We start from the raw sequence: 12,717 nt of genomic DNA, 5'->3' as shown, positions 1-12,717 counted from the left end.
ACCACCACCTGGAAGTTCTCCTTCAAGCCACTCACCATCCTGACTTGGAAATATATCGGCCGTTCCTTCACTGTCGCTGGGTCAAAATCCTGGAACCCCCTCCCTAACAGCACTGTGGGTGTACCTACACCACATGGTTCAAGAAGGCAGCTCACCACCACCTTCTCAAGGGCAATTAGGGATGGGCAATAAAATGCTCACATCCCAGGAAAGGAAAACAGTTTTTTTTTAAATATAAGGAAGACACTGAGAAAAGATGGATACCAGCAGTCACCTGATGCCTGGTATTCTAAGTGATCACGTTTTCTGGAAAGTTCCTAACTCGAATGCACTGCAGACCTGCTCTTAGATGTTGCATGGAATTCCATACCTGGTTGGGGGGGTGGGGGGTGGAGGGGGTGTCAACCTTCATGTCAAACAGGAAATCTTGAAAGGAAGTACTGGACTCTTAATCCACTGGGCAGGATTTTGCCCTTGTCGGGGGTATTTGTAGGGGGCGGGCTGGTTGCGGTTGGGTAGTCGACCTCTGCCCCCGATGGGCACCGCACCGCGATTTCACGCTGGTGGGCAAATTAAAGCCCGCCCAGCGTGGAACACGAGCGGCAGCGCTCAGCAGTGCCTGTGCGGGCGGAGTGGGGGGGGGGGGGGGGGGGATGTGGGGTGGGGAGGGGGTGGGGGGCGGGCGGTGAGGAGGGCGAGCCGGCCGAGCACGAACTTCGCGCACGCGTACGAAAGGGCGCTTCAATCTCCCTGAGACACGGAGCTGCCTGTTTTTGGGGAAAAAAAAGGAAATAAAATTGTCATAAAACATGCCCCCTCGTTTGAATCCGCCGAGCTGGGACATGTTCTGAATTCAAAAGTAAAATTTTTATTTGATGTTTATTTGCTTCGGGAAACCTCACCCGCTCCCGGATGAGGTTTCCTAAAAAATGTCAAGGCAGCTTGGCCTTTTCACCTGTCCCGCCAGCCGTTAGCGTAAATTTGAATTTAATTAGCTTCTTAATGGCCTTAATAGGCCTTTTAATTGTCAGCGGACTTGCAGCCAACTCTGGCGCGCACCCACCGAGCGAAACGTTGCGAGACTTCGTGATGATGTCAGGACGCACGCCCGACATCATCGCGCGTCATTTTATGCTCGGGTGTGTCCGGAGGGGGCACGCCACACACCGAGCGCAACATTCTGCCCCCTGTAATCCCGGGAACGGCTACCCAGCCAGTGACACCCCACTAGACACTCGAAACCCCCTGCAGAGGCCGAAACCACCCCATAGCCTGTTGGTTTCTACTATCTCAAGATGTTTCCAAGGTGAAAGATCAAAAAAAAACTGTGAATTCTTGGTCTACACCAATGACTGCGAGACATTGAATATCTCCCTGGGATTATGCAAGCAGGAGGTTTAAGAACTGATTTTGCAAAGCCGGAAACAGAGATAAATCTTCAACGTTGTCTGGAAAGGAACTGCAGTAAGGAACCTCTTTCGCTGTCTAAAGCTAAGAGTGTCTTGACTGAAGTGTAAGCCCGAACTTCAATTCGACTCCAGGATTTTAAAGGAAACCAACTCACCTCAAACGGCCATAACATTCAACAGAGTGTGCCTCACGGACAAGCAAAAGGACTTAATCGTATATTCTTTTAACTTTTATTCGGAATCTAAATTGCTTACTTCTGATATCTACGTATGTGCCGTTGCATCTTTATTACTTTTTCTTGGGTTTAGTAACTAATAAACCCACTCTTCTTTTGATCCCAAGTAAACCTTTGTTGCAACTAACTGAGGTGGCTGAAATAATGGGGAGCCGGTTCAGTCCTCCTCAATAAGCCATAACATTACTCAAAACCCTTCATCATTTTGAAACTTGATTATATCAATTGAAGAGAGACAAAAGAAGAGCTCAAAGATTTCAGAAAGGAATATGTCCAGACATTGAACCTTTTTTTGAATACACAAAAGCATGGGGTCAATAGCACCAATGGTACGTTTACCATGGCAACATCTCGACCAATCAGAGTTGACTTGCCAACTAATCGGCTTCTCATGCAATATAAATTCTTGCTCCCTTTGAAATTTGGCATTCTTGCATCTGTCCTGATGAGTGCAAGATGAGAAGTTTTGACAGCCTGTCTCTTTTTTTCAGCAATTTCAGAATGGATGATAATGTAGAAGAGGGCAAGAGCCAGAAAAAAGCAAATGAGAAAAAGAGATTGAAAAGGGAGGGAATGAGAAAGAGAATAATAAAAAAAAGCCTCCAGCTTTGGGCTTCTGAAGAGATTTCTCACCTTTATGTAACTGTTGAGTTCAGGGATTCTCTTCTCTGCAATATCTTGCTTGTTGCCAATATAAACCTTCCCTAAAGTGAAAAAAGGGAGACCCTGTTACAACCGGAACAAAGAGGAATGGATTGCTCCGAGCGAGGACAGGAAATCTCTAGCCGCCACAGACTACCACTACTCATAAACTCCCGAGATATTCCTCTAGAATTTTTCAGCCGGTCTCTGGCCCCTGGAGGTGTTGGGGAACAGGCCAAGGAGCCAGGGCTCCAGGCAGATTTTGAGCTTCTCTCTCTGCCTATGTGACCACAGGCCGCCATGGTGGTTTTGTGCTGAGTCTGTCTCTCTCTTCTAAAGTTTAAAAAGTTGGATGGAGGTTGCCTCCAACTTTGAGGCCCCCTCTCTCAGTCCTGAGAAGGCAGCCTTCTGCATCTTCCATGCTAGAGGGCCACTCGCTTCAAGAGCCTTCCCCACCACCCTGAATCATGGCGGGCCCACCCTCGGGTCACTAATTGGCCAATCCAGGCAAAATCATTGCCAGGCGGCTGTTTTACTGGGTGGGGCTGTGACCCCCATTTGACCCTGATGTTGGGGTCCACACCCAAAGGGCAAAATCCTGCCCTCACTGCCTAGGCTCTGACGAGACGAAGTAGCCACTTCGAATGAGGTGCGGCTGGATTTGTTTTGGTGGTGGTGGTGGTGGGGGGGGGGGGGGGTGGCGGTGGTGTTGGGGCAAATACCAGTAACAATCAACAGAGAAAACTGAAGAGGAGAAAGTTAAAGAAAATCCAGGAATGTCAAGTAGAGCATCAGGCTATGACATTAACTGAAGGGTGGAGAATTAAATAATGCAATTTTTAATCATTTCATCTTCTATGACTCCTAAGTATACCTTTTCACTAGAAGGTGATAATTTGCAGGATAAGTATGACGAAATTAATAATCGGCTGAGTTAGTCATGCATGGCTGATAGCAGAATAGAGGCAGAATCTAAGGCAGCCTCCTCGGAATCAACACAAAGCCAATTGCTACCTTTCCTTCAATTATTAGGTCAAAGAATTGTCAGCAGTCATTAGCTTTCTACCTCCCTTAGCTTTCGGAAATATTTCCATGCCATATCTCTCAGAGCCGCTGAAGGTCCCATTACTTTCAGACAGAACATCTTAGCTCCTCCTCCTATCAGTCTTGCCAATGTCCTGATCTGTGGGTGTAGGATTTAGCCAGCTATTGGTTTGCACACTTTATGCTGCCACATTCTTGGCATATAGGAGCTCTGCCCTATTTTGCCAGATTTGTCATGCTTCCATCCACCTCTGTTATTCTGCTGTAACCATTTATTCTTCCTCAGGACCCATGTTTTGATTCTTTACTTGTCCCATTATCAACCATCTCTGGTCTTGCATCGCCAATCTTTTTGTCTTTTAATCAAGCCTGCCCTCCACTCCATCTACCGTTTTGGTTCTGTAACCTTTCCCTTTTTCTTCCTCACACCCCAACCATGCTTCCACAGCTTGTACCCAGCCCTCCCCACCCCCAACCCACACCCCCCCCCCCACCCCCCCACCCCTCACCCCACTGTTTAAAGGATCCAAGCCGGTTGGTGAAGCCAAAACCAAGACACAGAGCATTTCTTTTTTGAAAGAGTTTATTAGCTTGTTCAATCTCACAGTGCTCCTCCAACTCAACCCAGTGTCCCAGCAATCCCCTATTTATACATGTTCAAAGAAAAATAATACCCAACACCTGTTTCTCTTAACCCTAACAATGTAATTGACATTAACAAACCCTAACAATGTAATTTGACAAGACATTAACACCCCTTCCACACCCTAACTCCACTGTCTTATCACAGCTCTGTCCTTGCTTAAAGACGTTTAATCTCTAATATCTTCCGCATCTGGTTAAAGTTCATTGTCCTAAAACGTTAACTCTGTTTCTCTCCCCACAGATGTTGCTGGGCCTGCTGAGTGTTTTCCAGCACTTTCTGTTTTCACTGATCAGTAGTCCTGAACCTCACTGAGTGGAACAGTATGACAAGATCAGGCAACTTAGACTAGATCAGAGTCTTCTTTAAGTGACAAAGGCTTCACATCAGAAGTGCCAGTTCATAACTAGAACATAACATATTTGCGGGTATAGTTTGCAGATAATCCTAAGGTATGTTGTAAGTAGAGCATTCAGAGGAAAGGGGTAAAATTAGCCACAAGTTGAATTTAATCCAGCCAAGTGTAAAACAATGGTACTGCATAAACCAAATCTGGCTACAAAATGAAGGACACTTTGCAACACAGGCAGTCAACGTTTGGTAATGTGAGTGCACCATTGTTTGGCTTGTCCGGTTCAAGAATTTAGGGGCTTTTTCTAAAAATTGTAATAAATTGTTATTCCAGGAAAAATAGCGAGGTGCTGAGAAAGAGGGCTGGTGTAGAATTGTAAAGTCAACTTTACTTTTTTATGCGACCAGAAAAATGCCCACGAACATCTACATTTGGTTATAAAATCCCAACTGATTCCCTCCTATCCCCCAGGGAATGGAATCTACTGCGCCTTTCTGATCAGGGCTATGGGTGCCTCCAGTTATAGGAACAGGAAGAGGCTATTCAGGCCCTCAAGTCTGTTTCCTCATTCAATGGGATTGTGGCTGATCAGTATCTTGACTCCATCTTTCAGCCTTTGTTCTATAATCCTTAATACCCTCACCTTACAAAAATCTATCACATTACATTGTTGATTCTTCAAGTCGTTAGGTGATGGTGGTGGGCAATAAATACTGCCTTGTCAGTGTTGTCCACATGCCAAGAACAAAAGGGTCTTTCATTTTGGAAAAGGTTGGGGAGTAGAGTATCAACTTCCAAAATAATTCAATCTTTCCAGTAAAAGCTAAGGCCCTCCGGCAGAGAACGAGTGAAGACAGGACTTGCAATGAATATACTATTCTGAGGAAAATCTTAAAAATCCTAGAATCGCACACAGAATGAGGCCATTCAGCCCACTGTGCCTGTTCTAGCTCCTTGAAAGAGCTATCCAATCAGCCCCACCCCTGTGCAGTTTCTCCTCAGCCCTGCACAATGTTTTCCTTTGCAATTATTCAGCCAATTTCCTTTGGGAAGTTATTATCGAGTCTGCTCCCACCATCCTTTCAGGCAGCACATTCCAGACATGACAAACCATTTTTAGTCTAAGTCACAGTAACCAGTACAGGACCTGACACGACCTTTTGCAAAGGGCAGTGGGCTATTCATCCTGCCTGAAGCACATATTCTAGGCTGTTGTATTGACAATGACGTCTTTCAGATGAAATATTAAACAGGCCCCAATCAGCTTGTCATAAAACTTCTAAAGCTCTACCGAGAAGAAGGGCCAAGAAGTTCTCTTCAGTTCTTTGGCAATTAATCATCATCACTGAACCAGATTAGTAAATCATTTTTCTTATTGCTGTATGGAAATTGGTTGCCTATCTCACAACATTGGCAAGACTTCAGAAGTATGTCATAAACCATGAAAGAGCAAGAAGGTATTGCATTTGTAGCCCCTTTCACAACCTCCAACGCAGCCAAGGAGGTATTCCTTTGAAGTGTAGCCATTGTTGTAATGTAGGAAATGCAGCAAACAATTTGCGCACAGTAAGCTCCCGCAAACAGCCATATGAAAATGACCAGATGGTCTGTTTTTGTGATGTTGGTTGAGAGATAAATATTGGCCAGGACGCCGCTCCCTTTCACTTCTTCAAAGTAGTGCCATGCGATTTTTTACATCCACCTTAGAGGGCAGAAGGGGCCTTGGTTTTAATGTTTCATCCAAGGGATGGCGCCTCCAACAGTGCAGGACTCCCTCAGTACTGCACTGGAGTGTTGGCCTTGACTTTTGTGCTCATGGAGTGGGAAGGAGTGAAGTACATTGGAACATCCATGGAACATGGAATTTCACAGAATTTACAATTATTACAGCACAGAAGGAGGCCATTCAGGCTGTCATGTCTCCACCAGCTCTCCAAATGAGCAATTCACCTAGTGCCATTCCCCCACCTTCTCCCTGTAACCCTGCACATTCTCCCTCTTCAGGTAATAACCCAATTCCCTTTTGAATTCCTCAAGTGAACCTGTCTCCACCACACTCTCAGGCAGTGCATTTCACATCTTAACCACTCGCTACGTGAGAATATCTCTCCTCATGTCTCCATAATTGCTTCTTTTGCCAATCTCCATAACTCTGTGCCCTCTCGTTCTCACTCTTTCCAACAGTGGGTATGGTTTTGATCCACTCTGTCCAGGCCCCTCGTGATTTTGAATATCTCTATCAAATCTCCTCACAGCTTTCTCGTCTCCAAGGAAAACAGCCCCAATTTCTCCAATCGATCCACATGACTGAAGTTCTTCATCCCTGGAACCAGTCTTGCGAATCTTTCCTGCAGTTTCTCGAATGCCTTCACATCCTTCCCAACCTGTGGTGTCCAGAACTGGATGTGGTACTCCAGTTTAACAAGTTTAACTTGAAAGTAATTTCCTTGGACATTGAATTTACTCTGAGGGAAAATTAGGGGGAAATTGTTTAGGATGGGTGGGTGGGGGAGGAAGAATATGATCCAAACATGAAAATAATGAGAATGCTTGATAAGGCAAGCATGGAGAAGAATTCTGTACAGAGCCCCCCAAGGACTGATCCAACACTCCCCAACCCCAAGGCCCAACCCTCTCCGGCACCCCGACAAAATTCCATTCACTAATCTTATACACTCACCTAGTCAAAGACCTTTCAACCTGGCTGGACCTTTACCCTCACCTGGTTTACAGCAGCTGGTGCCATAAAAAAGGGGTCATGGTTTACTTACCTTCACCTCTACAGCCCTCGACACTAGGCCCGGAGTCGCGTTGCACTGCCCAGATCTCACCTGGCCTGAGTCGGAAGGTCGGGCGAGATAGGATCTGCTGGATTTTCAGGTAAGAACTTTTGAGCGGAGAGGCAACACGACCCAACTGCCACTCCTTCAGAAGTTGTGGCCCAGTAATAAACTGGGGAGGCCATCAAATTGAAGATTGATTCATTAGAATTTGTGGTTCTCCATTTTTGTATTAGACTGCCATCTAGTGTGCCTAACACTTCGAAAAGAATTAGATAACTGGATTTACAGGCAATGGAAGGACATGGGCTTAGGGCAAGGAAACATTTGCAGCGAATCAGACAAATACTGAGGCAGGGCCCTGGATGATGCAATATTGTGACACATTTGATCCCTATGTTCACACTCTCTCCATTGAAAAATGCGAAGTATAAAGACTGTCAAGGTTCTCAAGCTCACTTCATCTCAGGGTGACCTAATCTTATGGAATAAAATAAGGGACACTTCAACCGTGGGACCGGTGTGGAAGAGGGGAGTGGTGTGCTGGTGACTGCGAGAGCCTGTTTAGTGGGGGGGCTGTTGGTTGATATGAGAGCGGAGAGGGGAGGTGGTGGGGATTGGTGATCTTGAGACCATAAAACGGGTGGGAGGAGGGGGCTTATAATCAACTTACCTTGTTGAGTCACAACATTATCATCAGTTTCCTCGCTGGCTGACTCATTGACAGTCCCGTTTGACTCACTCAGACTCACAGTGGAGACTCCCAGGCTCAGTCTCCTACAGACTGTCCCAGAAAAATGGGGCAAAAAGTGTCCCTTAAGGGATACAAGATAAACAGTCAGAACACGGGACAACCTCTTAAAATACAGGGCGGTTGGTCACCTTGGATGTGGTATTTTTAAGGCCTACTGCCTGGGCAAAATGGGCGGGGTTACCAACTGCAAGTAAATGTATCCCTGGAGGTTTCCCCACTTGACTTGCCCCCATGCTCCAGCCATTAGTCGGCCAACACATCCATCCTAGTGACGCACGGCCTTCCTACACCAATTAGAAAGCAAAGAGACTCGTTGCCCAATCGGGTGATGCTTGACTGTCAGCCAAACAGCTTTTTCTTCCCCCATTTTCAATATTTCTGTATATCTGGTAAAAAGAAATGTTCAAAGAAAAATGACAAAAAAATGCAATCTTTTTAGAACGTCCCGATGATTTTTCTCCAGGGTTGCACCCACAGCAGTGTCCTGGAGATTGATCTTCAATTCCTGGAGACTCCAGGCCAATCCTGGAGGGTTGGCAACCCTACAAGTTAGTGTTGCAGAAGTGGCAGCGAATGATCTACCATTCCTTCTGTTGCTATGGCTATCATGGTCCCATCCACCAGGTGTACCAGGTGTACCCATCCACCAGGTGTACCAGGTGTACCCATCCACCAGGTGTACCAGGTAGCCACCTAAATCGGGTGTAAAGCCTGCGTGGCTTTCTCTGTGCAGGCTCCTCATCACGATCAGGTCAAGGCCCAGCCAAAGATGGGCCAAACACTAAGCTTGGCTTTATCTTTGTGGGGACATGAGGGCTCTAGATATCAGCCTTGGCCAACTGCCACTCTAGGTTCACCGCTCTTCTGCACCCCTTACCACCCTCCTGTACCTATCCACCCATAAATACCCAACTTCTTCCAGACTGGTAAACTAGGCTAGTTATCAGTATTGTGCAGGGGGAAACCCTGTAGCCAATGCAGGAATAATTCTGGAAAATTCTTCCCTAGTTTCCTAAGGAATTTAGACAACAGTGGTTGACCTACTAAGGTCTAGCTAACCCCTTACAGCCCCCGAACAGCAATCCATCCTCTCAGGAGCTTAACAAGTTCACTTCTAAAGGTCACCAGCCTTCTCAGCCCCTCCTTCCTTCTCACATGAAGGTTTCTTCCAACAAGTCATGAATCTGCGAAAAGAAGCTCTTCCTTGTTACTGAACTGCTTCACAAGCATGGTTCCTGGGCATACCATCTCTACTATTGCAGGTAACCTAACTCATCAGACCACATGCAGCTCCATCACAGGTTTCTCCCTGCACAATACTGATAACTAGCCTAGTTTACCAGTCTGGAAGAAGTTGGGTATTTATGGGTGGATAGGTTCAGGAGGGTGGTAAGGGGTGCGGAAGAGTGGTGGATCTAGAGTGGCTTAAAAAAGACTCAAAACTCTCACCTCTCCCAAGTAAATAACTTTTAATTATAGAATGAGATGAGAGTGCAGATTGGTTGGCAAGTGGACTCTGATTGGTGGAAACATTGCCATGGAGAATGCAGCGTGGAACAGTTAACTGCCTAGCTTTATTCAAATGCAAACCATGCAGGTTGATTCTGATTGGCCAAGGCATTGCCCTGGGAGATTATTATTATATTATTATTAATAATAATAACTGTTATTTTATTATTTTATTATGATGATTATTATTATACCACAATGATGATGATGATGATTATTATTATTATTAATAATCCCTGAAATCAACTTTCCCCCAACCTGTCCTCTGGCTGGTGGAAATTGGGTGGGGAAGCAATTAAAATGAGCTCAGGCTACAATACTTCCCCACCTCTGGGCTGCTGCCCTCCCACTGTCTCCCAATATTCACCCACTTTTCTGTTTGGGTGAGCAGGCCACCCGATTCAAACTGGCAGGATGCTCCAAGATGTGGCTCAGTGGGACATCTTCCCTCGGGATCGGCAAGATGTGGATTTAAGCCCATAGGCTGTACCTTGAACATGCAGTTTATGCTGACACTGCAGTGCAGCACTGAGGGTGCCATCATTACACTGCGACTTTAAAATCTAAGTCAGGTTTTAACTCTGTCTTAGTGAATGGGGAGGTAATGGTGTAGCGGTACCGTCATTGGACTGGAGACCCAGGGTAATGCTTTGGGGACCTGGGTTTGGATCCTGGCAGGGGGTGGAATTTGAGTTTTTAAAAAAGCTGTAATTAAAAGTCTAATGATGACCATGAAACTATTGTCAATTGTTATATAAACCCATCTGGTTCACTAATGTCCTTCAGGGAAGGAAATCTGCCTTCCTTACCTGGTCTGGCCTACATGTGACTCCCGACACACAGCAATGTGGTTGACCCTCAGTTAGGGATGGGCAATGAATGTTGGCCTAGTCAGTGATGCCCCACATCCCATGAATGAATAAAAACAGAAGGTTATCAAGCAAGTTAAAATCTCACTTCCTTCCAAGGCTCCTTTGCCTGTTCCACCGGACGGGAATAACTCCACAGCATTGGTCAGAAGCACAAAAAAAACAGGAAAACCTGGAAGTGACTGGTACGGGTCCAAACTGGAGTTCCATTTTAAGGTATATAAGACCGGTTCAGACCAGTAGCAGTCATTTCCAACTTTAACTGGTTTTCCCTTCTGGAACTCCAGCAACAGCAAAGGTTTGGCCTGGCCAACAATCCTTCCTCAACCAATGCCAAAATCAGAGTAAGTGATCATTCATCACCTTGGTCCTTGTGTGGATCATTCTGTGTGTAAAGTAGCTGTCATGCTCACCTACATACCAATGGCCGGTGATTTTAAAGTCATTTACTGTGTGTGAAAGGGTGTTAAGGTATTTCTAAAAGATGTGATAAGGCCTTACCTCTCCCCCAATACATTTCTATGGTGTAATTGTCCGGTTGTGATGATTGTGGAGGTGGTAGTTACGGTTTTATCTGATGTGTAATATACCTTTAAGAAGAATGTTATTAAGGTCACATGATCTTCGTATCCAATAGTAGAGTAGCGTGGGCTACCTCACTAGTTAGTAGTCAGTAGCATAGAGATAGAGTTTGAAGTGAAAGCACATGTTCAGTTGCTGCTGAGTAACTTTGTAAATAAAGTAAGAGTTTCCACCTGAGAAGTGTCTGCTGATCAACTCTATCAATAGTACCAACTTAGTCACCACTCGCACAAGCAGGTGACGAGAATCCACAGGATCCAACAAACTGGCGATGAGGATAAAACAAGTTTAGCAGCAGAAATCAAGAGATACGATATCAGCATTGTACCTCGCACAGTAACTGTAAGTAGAAACAAAAACAAAAATACCTGGAAAAACTCAGCAGGTCTGTCAGCATCTGCAGAGAAGAACACAGTTAACTAAGTAGAAGTTCCATTCAAATTGACGAAGTAACTCCCTCACAGAATGCTACAGTTCAAAAGAATTGATCCTTTCCATCCAGCCACAGACGACTGGTCTCTCACTACGTTGAACGTCTCACGTTCTTTTTCCGAGCGACCGAGGTTACAGGAGAGGAGGCGAGCAATCCTCTTAAGTACACGTGTGAATAAAACCTGTGGCTTGATTCGAAGTTCAATGGCCCCAGATTCGAAGAATTTTGATGAATTGGTGGACCTCGTGAAGGGTCATTTTCAACTAAAGCCCTCAGTAACGATGCAAAGTTCCATACTTCGCAAGAATGCAAACTCGATAAATGGAGCTCCATGGGAGGTAGTTGCATGCTACGTGGCAAGTTTGAAGCAATTAATGGAATATTGTGAGTTTGGTACTTCCCTAAACGACATGCTCAGAGCTCTTTTGGGTCATGAGGACTCGAAACGTCAGCTCTTTTCTTCTCCGCCGATGCTGCCAGACCTGCTGAGTTTTTCCAGGTAATTCTGTTTTTGTTTTGGATTTCCAGCATCCGCAGTTTTTTTGTTTTTAAGCTCAGAGCTCGTTTAGCATGTGGTGTGAATGAGGACACGATTCAGAAGCGATTATTCTCCGAAACAAATTTGGATTTCAGTAAAGCGTTAGAGATAACACTGGCCACGGAAAGCACAGTGAGAGATTCAAAAACAATACAGGGCGCGCAAAATGGTGCTATCCTCCACATCGGACAGGAAACCCCAGCCAAAGAGGGCGCAAAAATGCAAGACTCTGCGGAGAGGAATAGCCCCCGCTAGCAGGAAGATGAGAAAAAATAACTTAGAAGCAAAAACAAGAAATAATTTCAATAAAGGTAGAAACAATCAGTCTTTTAACAATTGGCAGTTTAAAAAAAATTGAATGTTTTTATTGTCGTAGAAATGAAACATAATGAGACAGTGCAAGGAAAGAGTCAAGCAGCCATTTAAACAGAAGAAAAAAGCCAGTGTGATTTCCAATGTAGAAAAGCGTGAAGCAACAAATTCAGATATTTACTCATTGTTTAATTTGAAGGCTGGAAAGACAGAACCAATATATGTAACAGCGAAAGTAAATGGCAGGCCTGTTAGAATGGGAGTAGACGCAAGAGCTAATTGGTGGACATGCCTTCAGATATCTGAATAATGGGGAACATCAATTAAATTGAGAAGAAACAGCTTCCCAATTAAAAACATACACGGGTGAAGACATTCAAGTCAAAGGCATAAGCAGAGTAACTGTCTATTACAGAAGCCAATTGGCAAAGCCAGCTTTGAAGGTGGCAGCAGGTGAGGGGCCAAGCCTCCTGGGACAAAACTGGCTAAAGGAGATTAAGTTAGAATGGGCTGAAATTTTCCAGTTGGAGCAAGTGGGATACCAGAGCTACTTGTAAAGTACTCCACAGTCTTCAAGGACGAACTTGGGAAGATCCAGGGGCTGCAGGCAAAAA

At 45.2% G+C, this 12,717-nt stretch overlaps 1 protein-coding gene across 2 annotated transcripts in view; it reads right to left on the bottom strand.

Moving 5' to 3' along the window:
- Positions 1-12,717, bottom strand: part of ncf4 (neutrophil cytosolic factor 4) — a 64,600-nt gene that overhangs the window by 38,786 nt on the left and 13,097 nt on the right. For both annotated transcript variants that reach the window (XM_041177815.1, XM_041177816.1), the window contains exon 4: positions 2,279-2,349. In XM_041177815.1, coding sequence (XP_041033749.1) covers positions 2,279-2,349 — 71 coding nt within the window. The remainder of the gene's footprint in view (positions 1-2,278; positions 2,350-12,717) is intronic.

Source organism: Carcharodon carcharias, chromosome 31 (genome assembly GCF_017639515.1).
Source record: "Carcharodon carcharias isolate sCarCar2 chromosome 31, sCarCar2.pri, whole genome shotgun sequence".
NCBI lineage: Eukaryota > Metazoa > Chordata > Chondrichthyes > Lamniformes > Lamnidae > Carcharodon > Carcharodon carcharias.
This window is presented reverse-complemented; position numbering and strand designations above follow the sequence as displayed.